Source organism: Mchenga conophoros, linkage group LG17, assembly GCF_057382185.1.
Source record: "Mchenga conophoros isolate Kocher_MC1m ecotype Shallow Benthic linkage group LG17, M_conophoros_male_GT1.1, whole genome shotgun sequence".
NCBI classification, from domain to species: Eukaryota; Metazoa; Chordata; class Actinopteri; order Cichliformes; family Cichlidae; genus Mchenga; species Mchenga conophoros.
The window spans coordinates 12,360,806-12,373,211 of record NC_140542.1 but is presented as its reverse complement, the minus strand read 5'-3'; the positions used below and the strand labels follow the sequence as shown (position 1 = coordinate 12,373,211).

Below are 12,406 nucleotides of genomic sequence, written 5' to 3'. Positions count from 1 at the left end.
TGCAGATTAACTTTTTTTAATGCAAAAAGAAGAAGAGGGAGATTACATTCATGTGGAGCACAGTAACATACCATATATGGCAGTATGCTTTTTTTAGTCTTTATCCATTTTCTGGCATTTCAAACAGGCTGGCCTATGTGGTACACATGCACTAAAGAAAATATTTACCACTCTTTAAGTGCTCAGGAAAGTTTTGCATTTAATTCATTTAAAGGATTGGTAGGTTAAGGAGCACATCTAATGCAGAAACACATCAAATGCTGAAGGAGCACACTGACATATTATAAATAAAGTTATATGCAGTATTTGTTTAACATACTGTACATGTTTAAGAATATATAAACAGTAAATCTGAGTATTGCATCATGCAGAAAACTATTTTCAGCAAAGATTGGATGGAATTCAGTGGAAGAGTATCAGCAGGACATTGTATTTCACTGTAACCTTGCTGGAACGTCTGCTGTTTATGCTGCTTGTTTTGGTTAATTGGGTATCAATCCATTATAGAATGGATTTAAATTACTCTTTAACTCTACTTGCAAACTTTTTTGCTAGTCGATAATCCGTAAAAAACTCATTACAGTTCAGTAACATATTTTAAACCGACCAAATCACCAGAAATGATGAAGGGAATCTCATTCGGGAATCTTTGACTGCCTAAACAATTTTTATCATTTAGAACAGAAGTGAAAGCTAAACTGCCTGTTGAGCTGAGTGAAATGAGCTGACAGATTACCTGCAGTTTAAGATACACAGTATTATGCAATAACAACATCGAAGTGCAATTGATTATTTTGGCACAGTTTCAGATATTAAGTGGTCACTCACTTAGTTGTTCATTGTAAACACACAAACTACCACAGCAGGTATAATTACCTGCATACAACAGTGTCTATTTCACAGACGAGGTAAGACAAGTAGTGGCAGGGCTGAGCAATAAAGCAATAATGATAATTACCACAATATAGTTTCCTCAGTGATAAAATATATCAGAAATATTCATAAATCCAGTGAACTCTTGAAAAGAGAGAAAATAAAGCAGAGAGACCCTCTTCCCATTGAAAAAGACACCCTGCACAACATTTGTGCTGCTTGCTGTGACCCATGTTTTATTGTGATAGCACCCTCTACTTGGCAGAGTAATATAATGAAAGCAAATAAGAAGGATGATGCAGGGCTGCAAAGTCCACAAAGAGAGGGTTGGGAATAGATGCATAAGATGGAAAAGAACATACAACATGTAGGCCACCTAGTGACTTATATATAACCGGTGCTGTTTATTATCCAGGAAAACTTTATTTATTAAATTATTATATAAATTTATTTCAACCAATGAGTACTTGAAATGTGTTGCTTAAACCAACACCTGGTTTCTATGTGTAATAACCATTCAGGTTAGGAACAGTTACTGGTTGTAATATATGTAAAAGAATGTGAACGGGCCACAACTAGACAAATCATTTATTTTGCTATGAAAATTCCTACAAATTTCTGACCAACTGCAATCACGGAGGTAAACAAAGGTGCGATCAAAGAAAGAAAGAAAGAAAGAAAGAAAGAAAGTTCAGTTATAAAAAAAAATAATAATAATAACTCAGTTTTAGTTTTATCTGCTTTTTGCAGATCAGTCCAAGTGGTCACATCATGACTACTTGGACTGGACAAGTCAAATTTGGGAAGTAGGCAGCTGGTGAGAAAAAATAGAGTTGGCAAGGCCAAAAAGCTTCAGATTCAGGTTGCAGAATGTTCACTGTTAGGATTTTGAAAATTCACAGTGCACAACCATAGTAATCAGTCACACACACACACACACACACACACACACACACGTACACAGATATGTTCTTGGTCATAATCCAACTACTTGCTGTGATATGAAGTTTGGTGTCTGGTCTCTCAAGTCTAAGGACCATTGTGAAATCACAGGTTCACAGTTGGTCACAACTGTACTTCCATGTAGTGATCAAGCAGTAACAATCCAGAGGTGCACATGGAGATTACCATAAAGGTTTTCTTTTGCTTTTAGGACTATTTGAACAACTCATTTGATTTCTTTATTGACTGTAAAGTTTCTTTATTACAGAAATGCATATATCAATTCAAACCACCACTTACCAGTCTCTATTTGAGTCTTTTATTTGAGTCTATAGCCTATAATCACATAGTGCATGACTGATATAAAAATAAATAACTTACATAGCTAAAGAACTAACAAAACATAGCAAATATTGTGATAACTATCATTATTGCATGATACTGTACTTTTATTTTGATATTTCAGACAGATTGCTCAGCAAACCATTAGCTTATAATCATCCACACTCATTGTATTGTATATTGCAGTCCACAGAGACACGTTTTATCTAGAGGGATTGCATGCATGGAGCTGGTGTTGATAAAGGAAACAGTCAAGCAGGTCACCCCCATCCTTGCAGATTCACAGTATTAAGAGATTTCAAAGGATAAATGATCTACAGTAAAGGTCCAGTTTTATTGCCACTGTTTGTCAAACAGACCTTCGTTGTCCTCGCGCTTGTGCCCTGTTGACTATATCCTGGTACATCTTGGACCTGAGAAACCGTGGGTAGGAGTCTTTCTCCATGAGGCTGTAGATTTTACCTTGGACTTCATTGAGGCTGGTTGGGGTGGGATCCGCCAGGCTCTGCTTAGTCTTCTCCCTGGTACGGTAGTCAATGTTAATCTGCCAGGACAAAGAGAGGAAAGAATAATTTTGAAGAAAAGAGTCATTTACTTTCATTAATGTAATAGTCAGTTTGTTAATTTGTCATAATGAATAATAAAATGTCCCCCTTAACTACATGCATGAACCTTCTCTGACGTCTTCTTCTTTTCCTCCTGCCTGGCAGCTCCATATGCAACATCCTTTTCCCAAAATATGCACTATCCATACTCTCCAGTATATGTGCAACCAATCTTGGTCTTATCTCTCTTTGCCTACAAACTTTGTCTACAAACCACTCAACCTGAGTGGTCAGTCCCATCTTGGTCAGTCCCAGTGGACATCTTAGGATCCTCAGCGCTGCCACCTTTAGTGCCAGCTTCTGTCTTTTTGTCAGTGACACTGCCAAACCATCATAGCAGGTCTCACTACCATCTTGTAAATCTTCCCTTTCAGTCTTGCTGCTATCCTTCCTTGTCATACATCACTATCCTGTTACCATGATAAGAATCTTTTAATTTCTTTTGACTGGGTTTATCATGGGTTTAAAGTAGTGAATCATGGGTTTAAAATTAATAGTCAAGTCTGTAGAAAACTGCATTAACTCACCTCTCTTGGTGCCTGAACCTCAACAAACTCCTTAAATATCTTGTTTGCTTTTGACACCAGCTTAGCTGAGCTCTTGATTTTTTTGTAGTCTTCACAGGCCATCCAAAACTCAATATTCTCATCACTGAATTCTGACTTAAGAAATGTCCGGAAAGCTGCCAGCCCATCTGAGAACAAACAAAAAAAAAAAGAATCAAAAAGTTAAAGAATGTAAAATATAAAAACACATAAGACTCACGTTTCTGTACAGCAGCTCATTTTACCCTTTATTATCTTTTGGTGTATGATGAACATAAGCAGGAAATTGTATTATAGTTACAGCATAAATAAATCAGAACAAAATATTCCAACAAAGAGAACACATTTTTGGCAGCCAAGATAACTGAGTAATTAATGTGCTCCCTGTTGACATTATGAGAAGTGGGGCATGTTTTTCTATGTGCCTCTGTCATGCTGACATGTCATTTCCGCCCTTTCTGCTGTTTACCTCTTAACACAGTGCAATGCAACAATACTGTTTTGATTGGCCTCGAACAGCATATACGCTTACTGTGGTGCTTAAAAATTTGTAAACACATTACAATTTTTTGTTCTACTTACCAACAAAAGCATGAGAAAAAAAATCTTACATTTTTTTTTCCAAAAAAAAGGAGAACTCAATTAAACCAAATGAGACAAAAAGTATCACACTTCATTTATTTGAGGATGACTGACAGAAGAATATGAATATGTTTTCTGTATCATTTGGGACCTCGTTCATCACAAATGAGTGCGAGAACTGGAGCTAAACATTTCCAGTAAAAATCACTGTTGGATATCAACTTAATGGACATTTTGCCATATTTGTCTCTAAACAAGTATAGGATGATGTCAGGTTTTTGCACATGAACTGTTACGTTTAGGTCGTTTTGCAGATTTTTTGTGTTATTTGAAGGTTGTTTGTAGATAAATGAAACAAAAGTAAACCTGTTTTACGTTAAAGATACACGAGCAATCCACTTCTATGGCTATATAAGCACTAACAAGCACATAGGCACAATTCTAGGTTCCTGTTAGACACCATCACCAGACTTCTTACCCCTGCTCAATCTGGTTTTCCTACCATGACTGTGATTTTTATTTTTTTTTTTTTTGCTGGTAAGGTCAATGGTATCAGATCACAGTTCAAGCCAGGAACCTTCCAATCTGTCCAAGTGTCTCAGCCCACCCCATTGTCTGAGTTTTATCCTATTTCCATGACAGATCTGCCAGATATAGTTTGCATATGTGCACTTCTTCATGCCCAATTGATATTCGTTGCAAATGAGGTTCTACTTATCACCTCCACCTCCTGTCCATTATCAGCCTGTCTCTATCTTCTGTGTGCATGCCAGATTTCTTTAAAACAGTCACTGTCATCCTTTTGCTTTAAAACCTCTCCCCAGATCCCACCATTTCAGACATTTACAGCCCATTTCGAAACCTCCATCAATTTGCTAAATCCTTAAGAAAGTCGTGGACCATAAATTACATATTTCTCCTGTCCTAACCCTTTTAGACATTTCTGGTACAGAAACATTAACGTTTTTTTCTCTCGGTATTTTTTCTCCTAATCTGTTATGCATAAAAAAAGGTATTGCTTGTTATTTTGTTCTAACAAGTCACATATAGCTAACAGTGCCCACAGGTTGAATGCATCCAGATGAAACACACAGTATTCTTTTTAAAGCAAATTAAGGTTAATACCTTATTACAGGAACATCCAGCACTCTGTTCCTATTGATTTAACATCACTTATGTAATCCAAATATGTGTGTGTTTGTATCTACATTTTGTAGTGTGCTGCTCTAATGCTTGGTCAGTGGAAACAGGATGCACAGGTGCATCACGCTCCCTGTGTCTAGGGAAATCCTCTAGTTTTGCCTGGGAAACATTATTTTGTTGTGTGTCAAACTGATGTGTTATGTCATAACCTCAATTTTAATGAAGCTGTTCAAGTGAGTATGACTTTTCAAGACTACCATTTGTTAGCCTAGTGTTATGGAGTTCATCACTGAACAAAACTGGGATGCAGCTGTTGCCACCCACCCTTTGGACTCCAACGCTTATTAATTTTTGCAAAAATCTTGTCCAAAACACGCTAATAACTACACGCATATTACTGACTTGTTAATATTTCAGTGTCTATTAACTGACAGCAATCTTAAAAGTGCAAGTAACACCGTGCAACAAGGATACATTGATTTGGATAGCACTTCAGTTTTGGTGTATGTATGAGAATTATGGTGTGTTTTAAAGTCTTGTTCTTTATTGTCTTTGCTGATGAAATGATGAGGAAACAACAGAGGGAAATATGTGTTTTTTAATCTGACAGGTTTGTAACTGCTCATAAACCCTGGTATCTTTCACCTGGAAGAGCCCTAAATTGTACCGTATGTAAAGATGAATGAATTTCATATAATTGTACTAAGAACAGAATTCACAGACACCCAGCTAAAGCATTCACCTAGCATTTCAATTAAAAAACAAAAAAAGAGGGTAACTGTGGATTGACATTTAGTTAGCAAGGACACTAAAAATAAAGATGGTCCTGGGTGAACTTTAAAAAAGTGAAATGATACAATGATGGACACCCTAAACCTTTCCTGTAATCGAACTACTGGGATAATCACGTTATGGTTTTAGACATTCATCATTCACCCAATATCCAGCAGTTCAAGCTCACTCATCTTTGGTTATATTCATGTATAACAAAACAATGATTTTAATTATTTGAGACAATATTTGGCAAATGAATTGGCAAAAAAAAGACAAACAAATAGCTAGTTATAACCTCATGTGTTTCTTTATCAAAAATTTTTTTTTATAGTATTTCTCTCACCTTGCTACAGATACTGACACATTATTGCCACAATCATTGGTCATATAACTGGACAGGTATACAGTGTTTTTATTACCATTTTTAGGGAAGCATATGTTGTAAATTGTGTGCTTGATCTATGTACATGTATGCATACGTACAATAAGGAAGACAAAGCTGTCAGCTCATCAAATGTTACTTGGGGGTCAACAGTCCCAAAGGTATCATTAAACTCATCCAGTACTAGTTGACTGACCCAAGATTTTGAGTTGTTCCAGGAAACGTGGATAGGACCTCAATCAGCCTAGATTAAACGTTCACTTCCTACAAACGACGATTGATTTCTATATCAGTAAAAAAAAATTGATTTGACCTTTGAGGTTCAGCAAGACACGAGCATCCTAATTGTAGGAGGAAAATGTTCGAATTTGATTTGAGTTGATCCGACTCTCACCAAATGAATGTGCCCTTTACTCTTTTAGTTTAGAGTTTTCTGTCAAAGATGCTACGTCACATGGCTTGTCAGCAGAAAATAAATCCATGACCCATTTGTGCAGACAGACATGTGAGTTGTGAGTGCGTGCTGCTGTCTTTTTGGTCCAAGGGGAAGGTCAAAGACGAGGATGTGACTCATTATGCGGCACGGACTCTTAACAACAAAGAAATGACACACTTGCATAACATGGGCTTGAGAGGAGAACAGTAAAATTTGTTTTTCCTGAGTGAAAAAAGGAAAGTATTAACGAAACTGGTAGGGGCTTGTTTACTTCTGTATAAGGTGGCTTTCATTTTCTTGGGGCTGGCTATGAGTGTTCTGTGCAGTATGAACTGTTCCCTCAGAAAATAGAAAGTGTTCACTTACACTTATGAGTGAGGAGGTTATCGAATGATTCAGACCATCGAACAACTTCATCGGTTGATAGTCTGATGGAGAGAAAGACAAAAAGAAGTGCCTCAATTACATGCTAATCAACAACTATGCTTTAATGCATTTTGAGTCCCCTGCAGTGTTTTATATAAATTCTTGAATGGCAACTGAGTTTAATGCATGATTAATTCCTCCTCATACTAATTCTTCTTCTCAAGGCCATAAAATATTTCAAATAACAGGTTACTTTTAAAGATTGGAGGAGACAACAGAGCTACAATTAAATGATTAATGTCTTCCACAGCATGTGCAAAGCAGTCTGAAATATTTTAAAACAATGCCACAAGTTACTTTAGTGAGGATGTGTTAGAACATCTGACAGTGTACCTTTTTTCCAACTGGCCAAAATAATATTTACTTGATTACTACTAGCCTAAGTGCAAAAAGGTCTATGCTAAACAGACAATTATGCTGTACAGTTTGCTCTGCCTGTGCGTTCAGCTCATACAGTTAATGACATTGAGAAAAGATTTTTAAAAAATGGAGTATTTATATATATATATATATATGAAGATAAATATGGAACTCAATGTCCATTTATATGCAGCAACATGTAAGTAAGTAATCTATATATGATTAAGGGACTGTGTGTTTCATTGTCAAAAGAATAAAAATCATAAAAAGTGGCATGCAAGATTAAATTCAATGAAATACTTTGTAAGCAGATCTATAAAAGAGGACTTTTTCATTTCCACCATGAATCTGTATTTACATGCATTATGGTGAACCTGTACATATGAGTAACATGCACCTGACAAAGAAATTTCTTGGACATGCTTTAAAAAAAGACTGGAAGGTTGGCTAGATCAATTCACACGGCTTGAAATGCCATCGCCTAACATACATTTAGAAGGTTACTGATCCAACATTAAAGTTTTGATGTAACCCCAAAGTACAGTAAGCTTGACTTCATAATATGTCATATGATATAATGTAATTTCGAGGCCGTAAACACAATTTGGAAATACCAAAAATGGTTATATTTAACATTATATAATATTATTATATTATTTTGATATATTACATGTCATTGTGGTGAAATTAAACTGACCAAAGACAATGTTATAAAATGCTATACATGCTATAAATTTCAGCCAGTTGATAGGTGGGTGCTAGGCAATATGATGATATCATAATATCTGATATAGATAAGAATCAGACAGTTTCGAAGCCTAAAGTGCATTTGTTTGCCAACTTAGGTTGGGCAGACAAACAAACAATGGTTTAGTGCAGCAGTAACATTCAAACAGTCATTACAGCGGGACATGCACCGCTGAAGTTATCTCCTCTAGTAAATGCCAAGGGTGATTCTTGCAAATATGTTATGACTTAGGACTTGCATTAATAATAATAACTATAATAATAAAAATAATACTTGTGTCATTCTCAGAATGTATAATACTTTTGCCGACATACTGCTCAAATGGAAAGCAATAAATTACATTCATATCACCTCAAATTAAAGAAAGTCTTAAAGGCAACTTTTCCTTGAAAGGTCTGATAATTCTAATTATTTCACACAACAACAGGTCAAGCACAAAAATAATTTGTAGTCTTATAAAACCAGCACAGGAAGGCTTGTTTTCTGGCAAACTCACTTCAGACACCTGGCTGTGGTTTCGTGGGCTGGAGGCAGGAATTCTGAGAAGTCATTGTAGGAGTCAGATTTGTGGGACAGGCAGCCTAGTCTGGTCTTCATGGTGCAAATCTTGCTGAAAAAGAACACAGTATTTAATGGTTTTCAACATTTATTTTTTAAATCATGAAAACTGACTTTTGCATCATTTTCCATATTGTCTTGGTACTTTGCAAGAGTCGCCACTTTATGTAACACTACCTGCATCAGGACTGAACCTGTGCTCCAAAATCATTCACAGCACTTTAACCACAACACAACTCCAACCTTCTCCACTGGACCCCCTCCCCCCAACCCCTTCTTGCTTTTCCCTGTGCCATGCTATTTATAATATACCAGAAACACCTCTGCTATCAAGAACCTTGCTCTTACATAGTTGCTGTTGCCAAGGTGGCTAATCATATGTTTTGTCTTTGCGTAATTGGGCTGTTCCTTCAGATGATGTATTTATGTTCTCAAATGTTGATGGATGGCCTGCTGAATAAGCTGATCATAAAGAAACAAGATGCAGGCCAACTGAATCCAAAAGACAGGACTAAACATGGACAACAGGTGCAACTCCATATGCAATGGCTCTGCCTCATTCAGAATGAAGCTTCAAACATCACTGATACCCAACTTCCCTTCCTGAGAAGGTGTTTTGGTGTGGCTGTATAATGCACGTAATGCAAAGTTTAAAATGATTTTCACAGAGTGTGAAAAGTAAAGATTTTTCATTTTTCAATTTTTCTGATCATTTTACCTGCACTATAGATAATAAAACAAATAAAAAATTTATTTTTGCCGCTATTCTGCTCATCATCTTATTTATTACCATTAAACCAATCACAGTGATAGAACTCCCACCCAATAGCTAGGCTTATTTGTGATTTCTCTATAAATGTATCATGTTTATAGTATTTAGATGACCATTCAACATGTGGGGAGTCTTTAAAAGCCCCACTGTGTATTAACACTCACCCCACCCCCATCGCCCACACCCAACCCCCAACAAAAGAAAAAAACAGCATCTCTCATGGACCACACTGAAACAAACCATATCGCCATCTCTCATCACAGTCTGTCCTGTTTCATTTGTACACTGCTGCTGCCATGTACAATTTGTCACTGTTCTGCCTCTGGGACAGATGGGTCACTCCAGATGGGGCATGGTTATAAAGATGCTGTTTTTTAAAAGTAAGTCTATACGGATAGTCTCAATAAACTGTTATTAAGTCTCAGTGTTGTCATTAGTACTACTTACTTCCTTACATAATTTTAACTGTAAAATGCTACTGTGCTTAAATACTGTGTATTTAAATCCAGTGATGTCTGTCATCACTGAGGAAAAGACGTACCCTAACTAATAATTCTATGCTATATTTATTATATATTATATATTTGTGTAATTTGGCTTTCACCATGTCTTGATATTGTAGATCATTCATTAAATTTCAGATTTTAATTTTCATAAAATACTTAGTTTGCTAACTGGAAAAAAGCTAAACTAGTTATCTATCAGTTGTTATACATTACATGAACAAAAATACTGAGCTACCTACACGTTACACCTGGAGAAGCTGCTCTGCCGTGGAAGCTCATACTACGAAGCTCCCAGCACACAGTTTTTGTCCCGATGTGAATGCCAAGAGGAGTTTTGGAGAAACATTGGTGACTTTATGTGGCTTTTTTTCTTGGTGACTGAGTTGTTGTCGTTGGTAAACACTTCCACTTCCACACATACATTTGAGCATGGAACACACAAATGGACTTATTGTTTGCAAATACAGACTCAGTGACTAGGTTCTTGATTCTATTCAACTGTGGCACCTTTGTGACTGAAAAACCTTGAATCCAAAGATAAAGAGGTGCGGAAAAGTATCATTGTCCCTACCGTCTTTGACACTTTACCAGATGATTGCATGACTTTTGTTTTATCTGTAATAAAAGCCAAATAAAGTCACTCTTTGTTTGTTTCCAGTCTTTCAGCTGATCTACGGTAAACAGCTGCTGACAGTAGCACGTATTTGGGTAAAGATTTGTCTTGTCCACTCACTTTGTTACAGTGTTACATCTACAGGATGTTTGCTTGGCTTTGGTGATAGTCCTGGTTTGTAAACATTTCCAGAGTGGGCTACTTTATTAGACACTGTTGAGCTTTAGAATGACTCAAGCAGCTTGTGTCTCCATCCTTCTTTCCATTGTAGTTGTCCATCCATCATAAAAAGCCATTATCCCAGTTTAGTGTCCCTTTTTCTTCGATGATATCAGTGCAGCAGAGGAGTTGGAGCACTGGATTGTTTTGATGTTTGGACCTTGAAGTGGGAACATTGCATGAAATGTACTGTTTATTAGCTGACCGAAATCCATTTGTTGGACATAATGGGCTTCGTCCACCACATGAATTCCAAAGCTCTTTAAAATATCACTTTTTGTTTTCCATCTATCCACTCCTGGGTGTTTTGAGGGGTTGCATGCATGTAAGAGAGTGTACGTTCACTTATGTTTGGGCTGCACTAATGCAGAAGGTTTGTGGTATTGCTATTTAATGAAATTTGTTCAGCACTCTGCCATTAAGTGGAAGAGGTAAGCCAGTGAAATAAATCTATGTTCACAGAGGACAACATGAGGTTACAAAACAATCAATGAAACCTAGAAGATTGCGCACTGACAGATTTGTTTGGGTTTCAGTTAAGAGTTAATGCTCTGTCAAAAACCTTTTCTATTCATCAAACGTAAATCTAAATAAAGACTGTAGGCGGGTTGTTTCAGATGCACTGCAGATGTGATGCAGCTTGCCCCAGAAACGCCCAAGTTATATATCGGATGTTATATATAAAACAAATCCACTCAACTAGAAAGGCAGCTTATGTGTCATCTATATGAGTCATAATCTCAAGGTGCACTTAACACAAGGTATTATTGAAAAATCATTTTCAGAGAGGAAAGCTAAAATAATAGGCAGGGATATTTTAAACATGATAGACTATGTATAGACTTGTAGTTAAGTAAAGATCACTAGTGAGGGCTGAGTTGTGCGTCAGTAGTTAGGAACATTTAAAAAAAAGACTGATGTTAGAATGAAACAAATATAGCAATAACACCAGAAAGATTAAACTTTAAAATATCACATGACAAATTTGTAATGTCATTTTTTAAATCAAAATTGTCAAATTTAGTGGCTGTTAAGCAGCTTTTACACACAATTTCCCCCACAAGATGATGCAAAGCTTTAAACCTATTAACATCCACCAGATTGCTGCCGATTCCTCTGATGCAGTAGGAGTATTTGGTCTCATTAAGCTAAAGAAACATAGTTTCAGATACTTAAAAATACTTCCCTTTAAGCTCTCTTACATGTGTTTTGGCCTTGCAGTTCTTCACTTGTAGGATTTTGATTTGGATCTGCCATATAGGTGAAGATTTCATAAGAGTTGATGTGTATATAAGCAACCAATTGAAATATATGAGCTTAAGTGTTCAATGGTAATAGGATTGGTAAATTCCATCACCTGGATGGAAATGTACATGTGTCAAGTAGCCTTAAATCAGGTGTGGAACACGGAAACATAGATCTATACATTGCAGAAGGTGCTAACTTTTTTTTTTTTATCACTGAAGTAATGTAATCACCAAATCCATTTACTTGTGTATATGTTTGATTCAAACCCGTTTTCAGTTCCAAGCTGACATGAAAGCATAATGTATTTCTATTTAGTACTGTCTGTTATTAAA

At 36.4% G+C, this 12,406-nt stretch overlaps 1 protein-coding gene across 2 annotated transcripts in view; it reads right to left on the bottom strand.

Moving 5' to 3' along the window:
- Positions 1-12,406, bottom strand: part of LOC146555129 (regulator of G protein signaling 8-like) — a 28,056-nt gene continuing 15,650 nt past the window's right edge. Inside the window, exons 2-5 of one of the 2 annotated variants that reach the window (XM_085251837.1) lie at positions 8,655-8,764; positions 6,991-7,052; positions 3,290-3,456; positions 1-2,701 (exon numbers count right to left, since the gene is read on the bottom strand). In XM_085251837.1, coding sequence (XP_085107963.1) covers positions 2,507-2,701; positions 3,290-3,456; positions 6,991-7,052; positions 8,655-8,755 — 525 coding nt within the window. In that variant the 5' untranslated portion in view covers positions 8,756-8,764 and the 3' untranslated portion in view covers positions 1-2,506. Of the gene's footprint in view, positions 2,702-3,289; positions 3,457-6,990; positions 7,053-8,654; positions 8,769-12,406 lie in introns of both variants that reach the window. The other variant, XM_085251836.1, reaches the window with a different exon arrangement.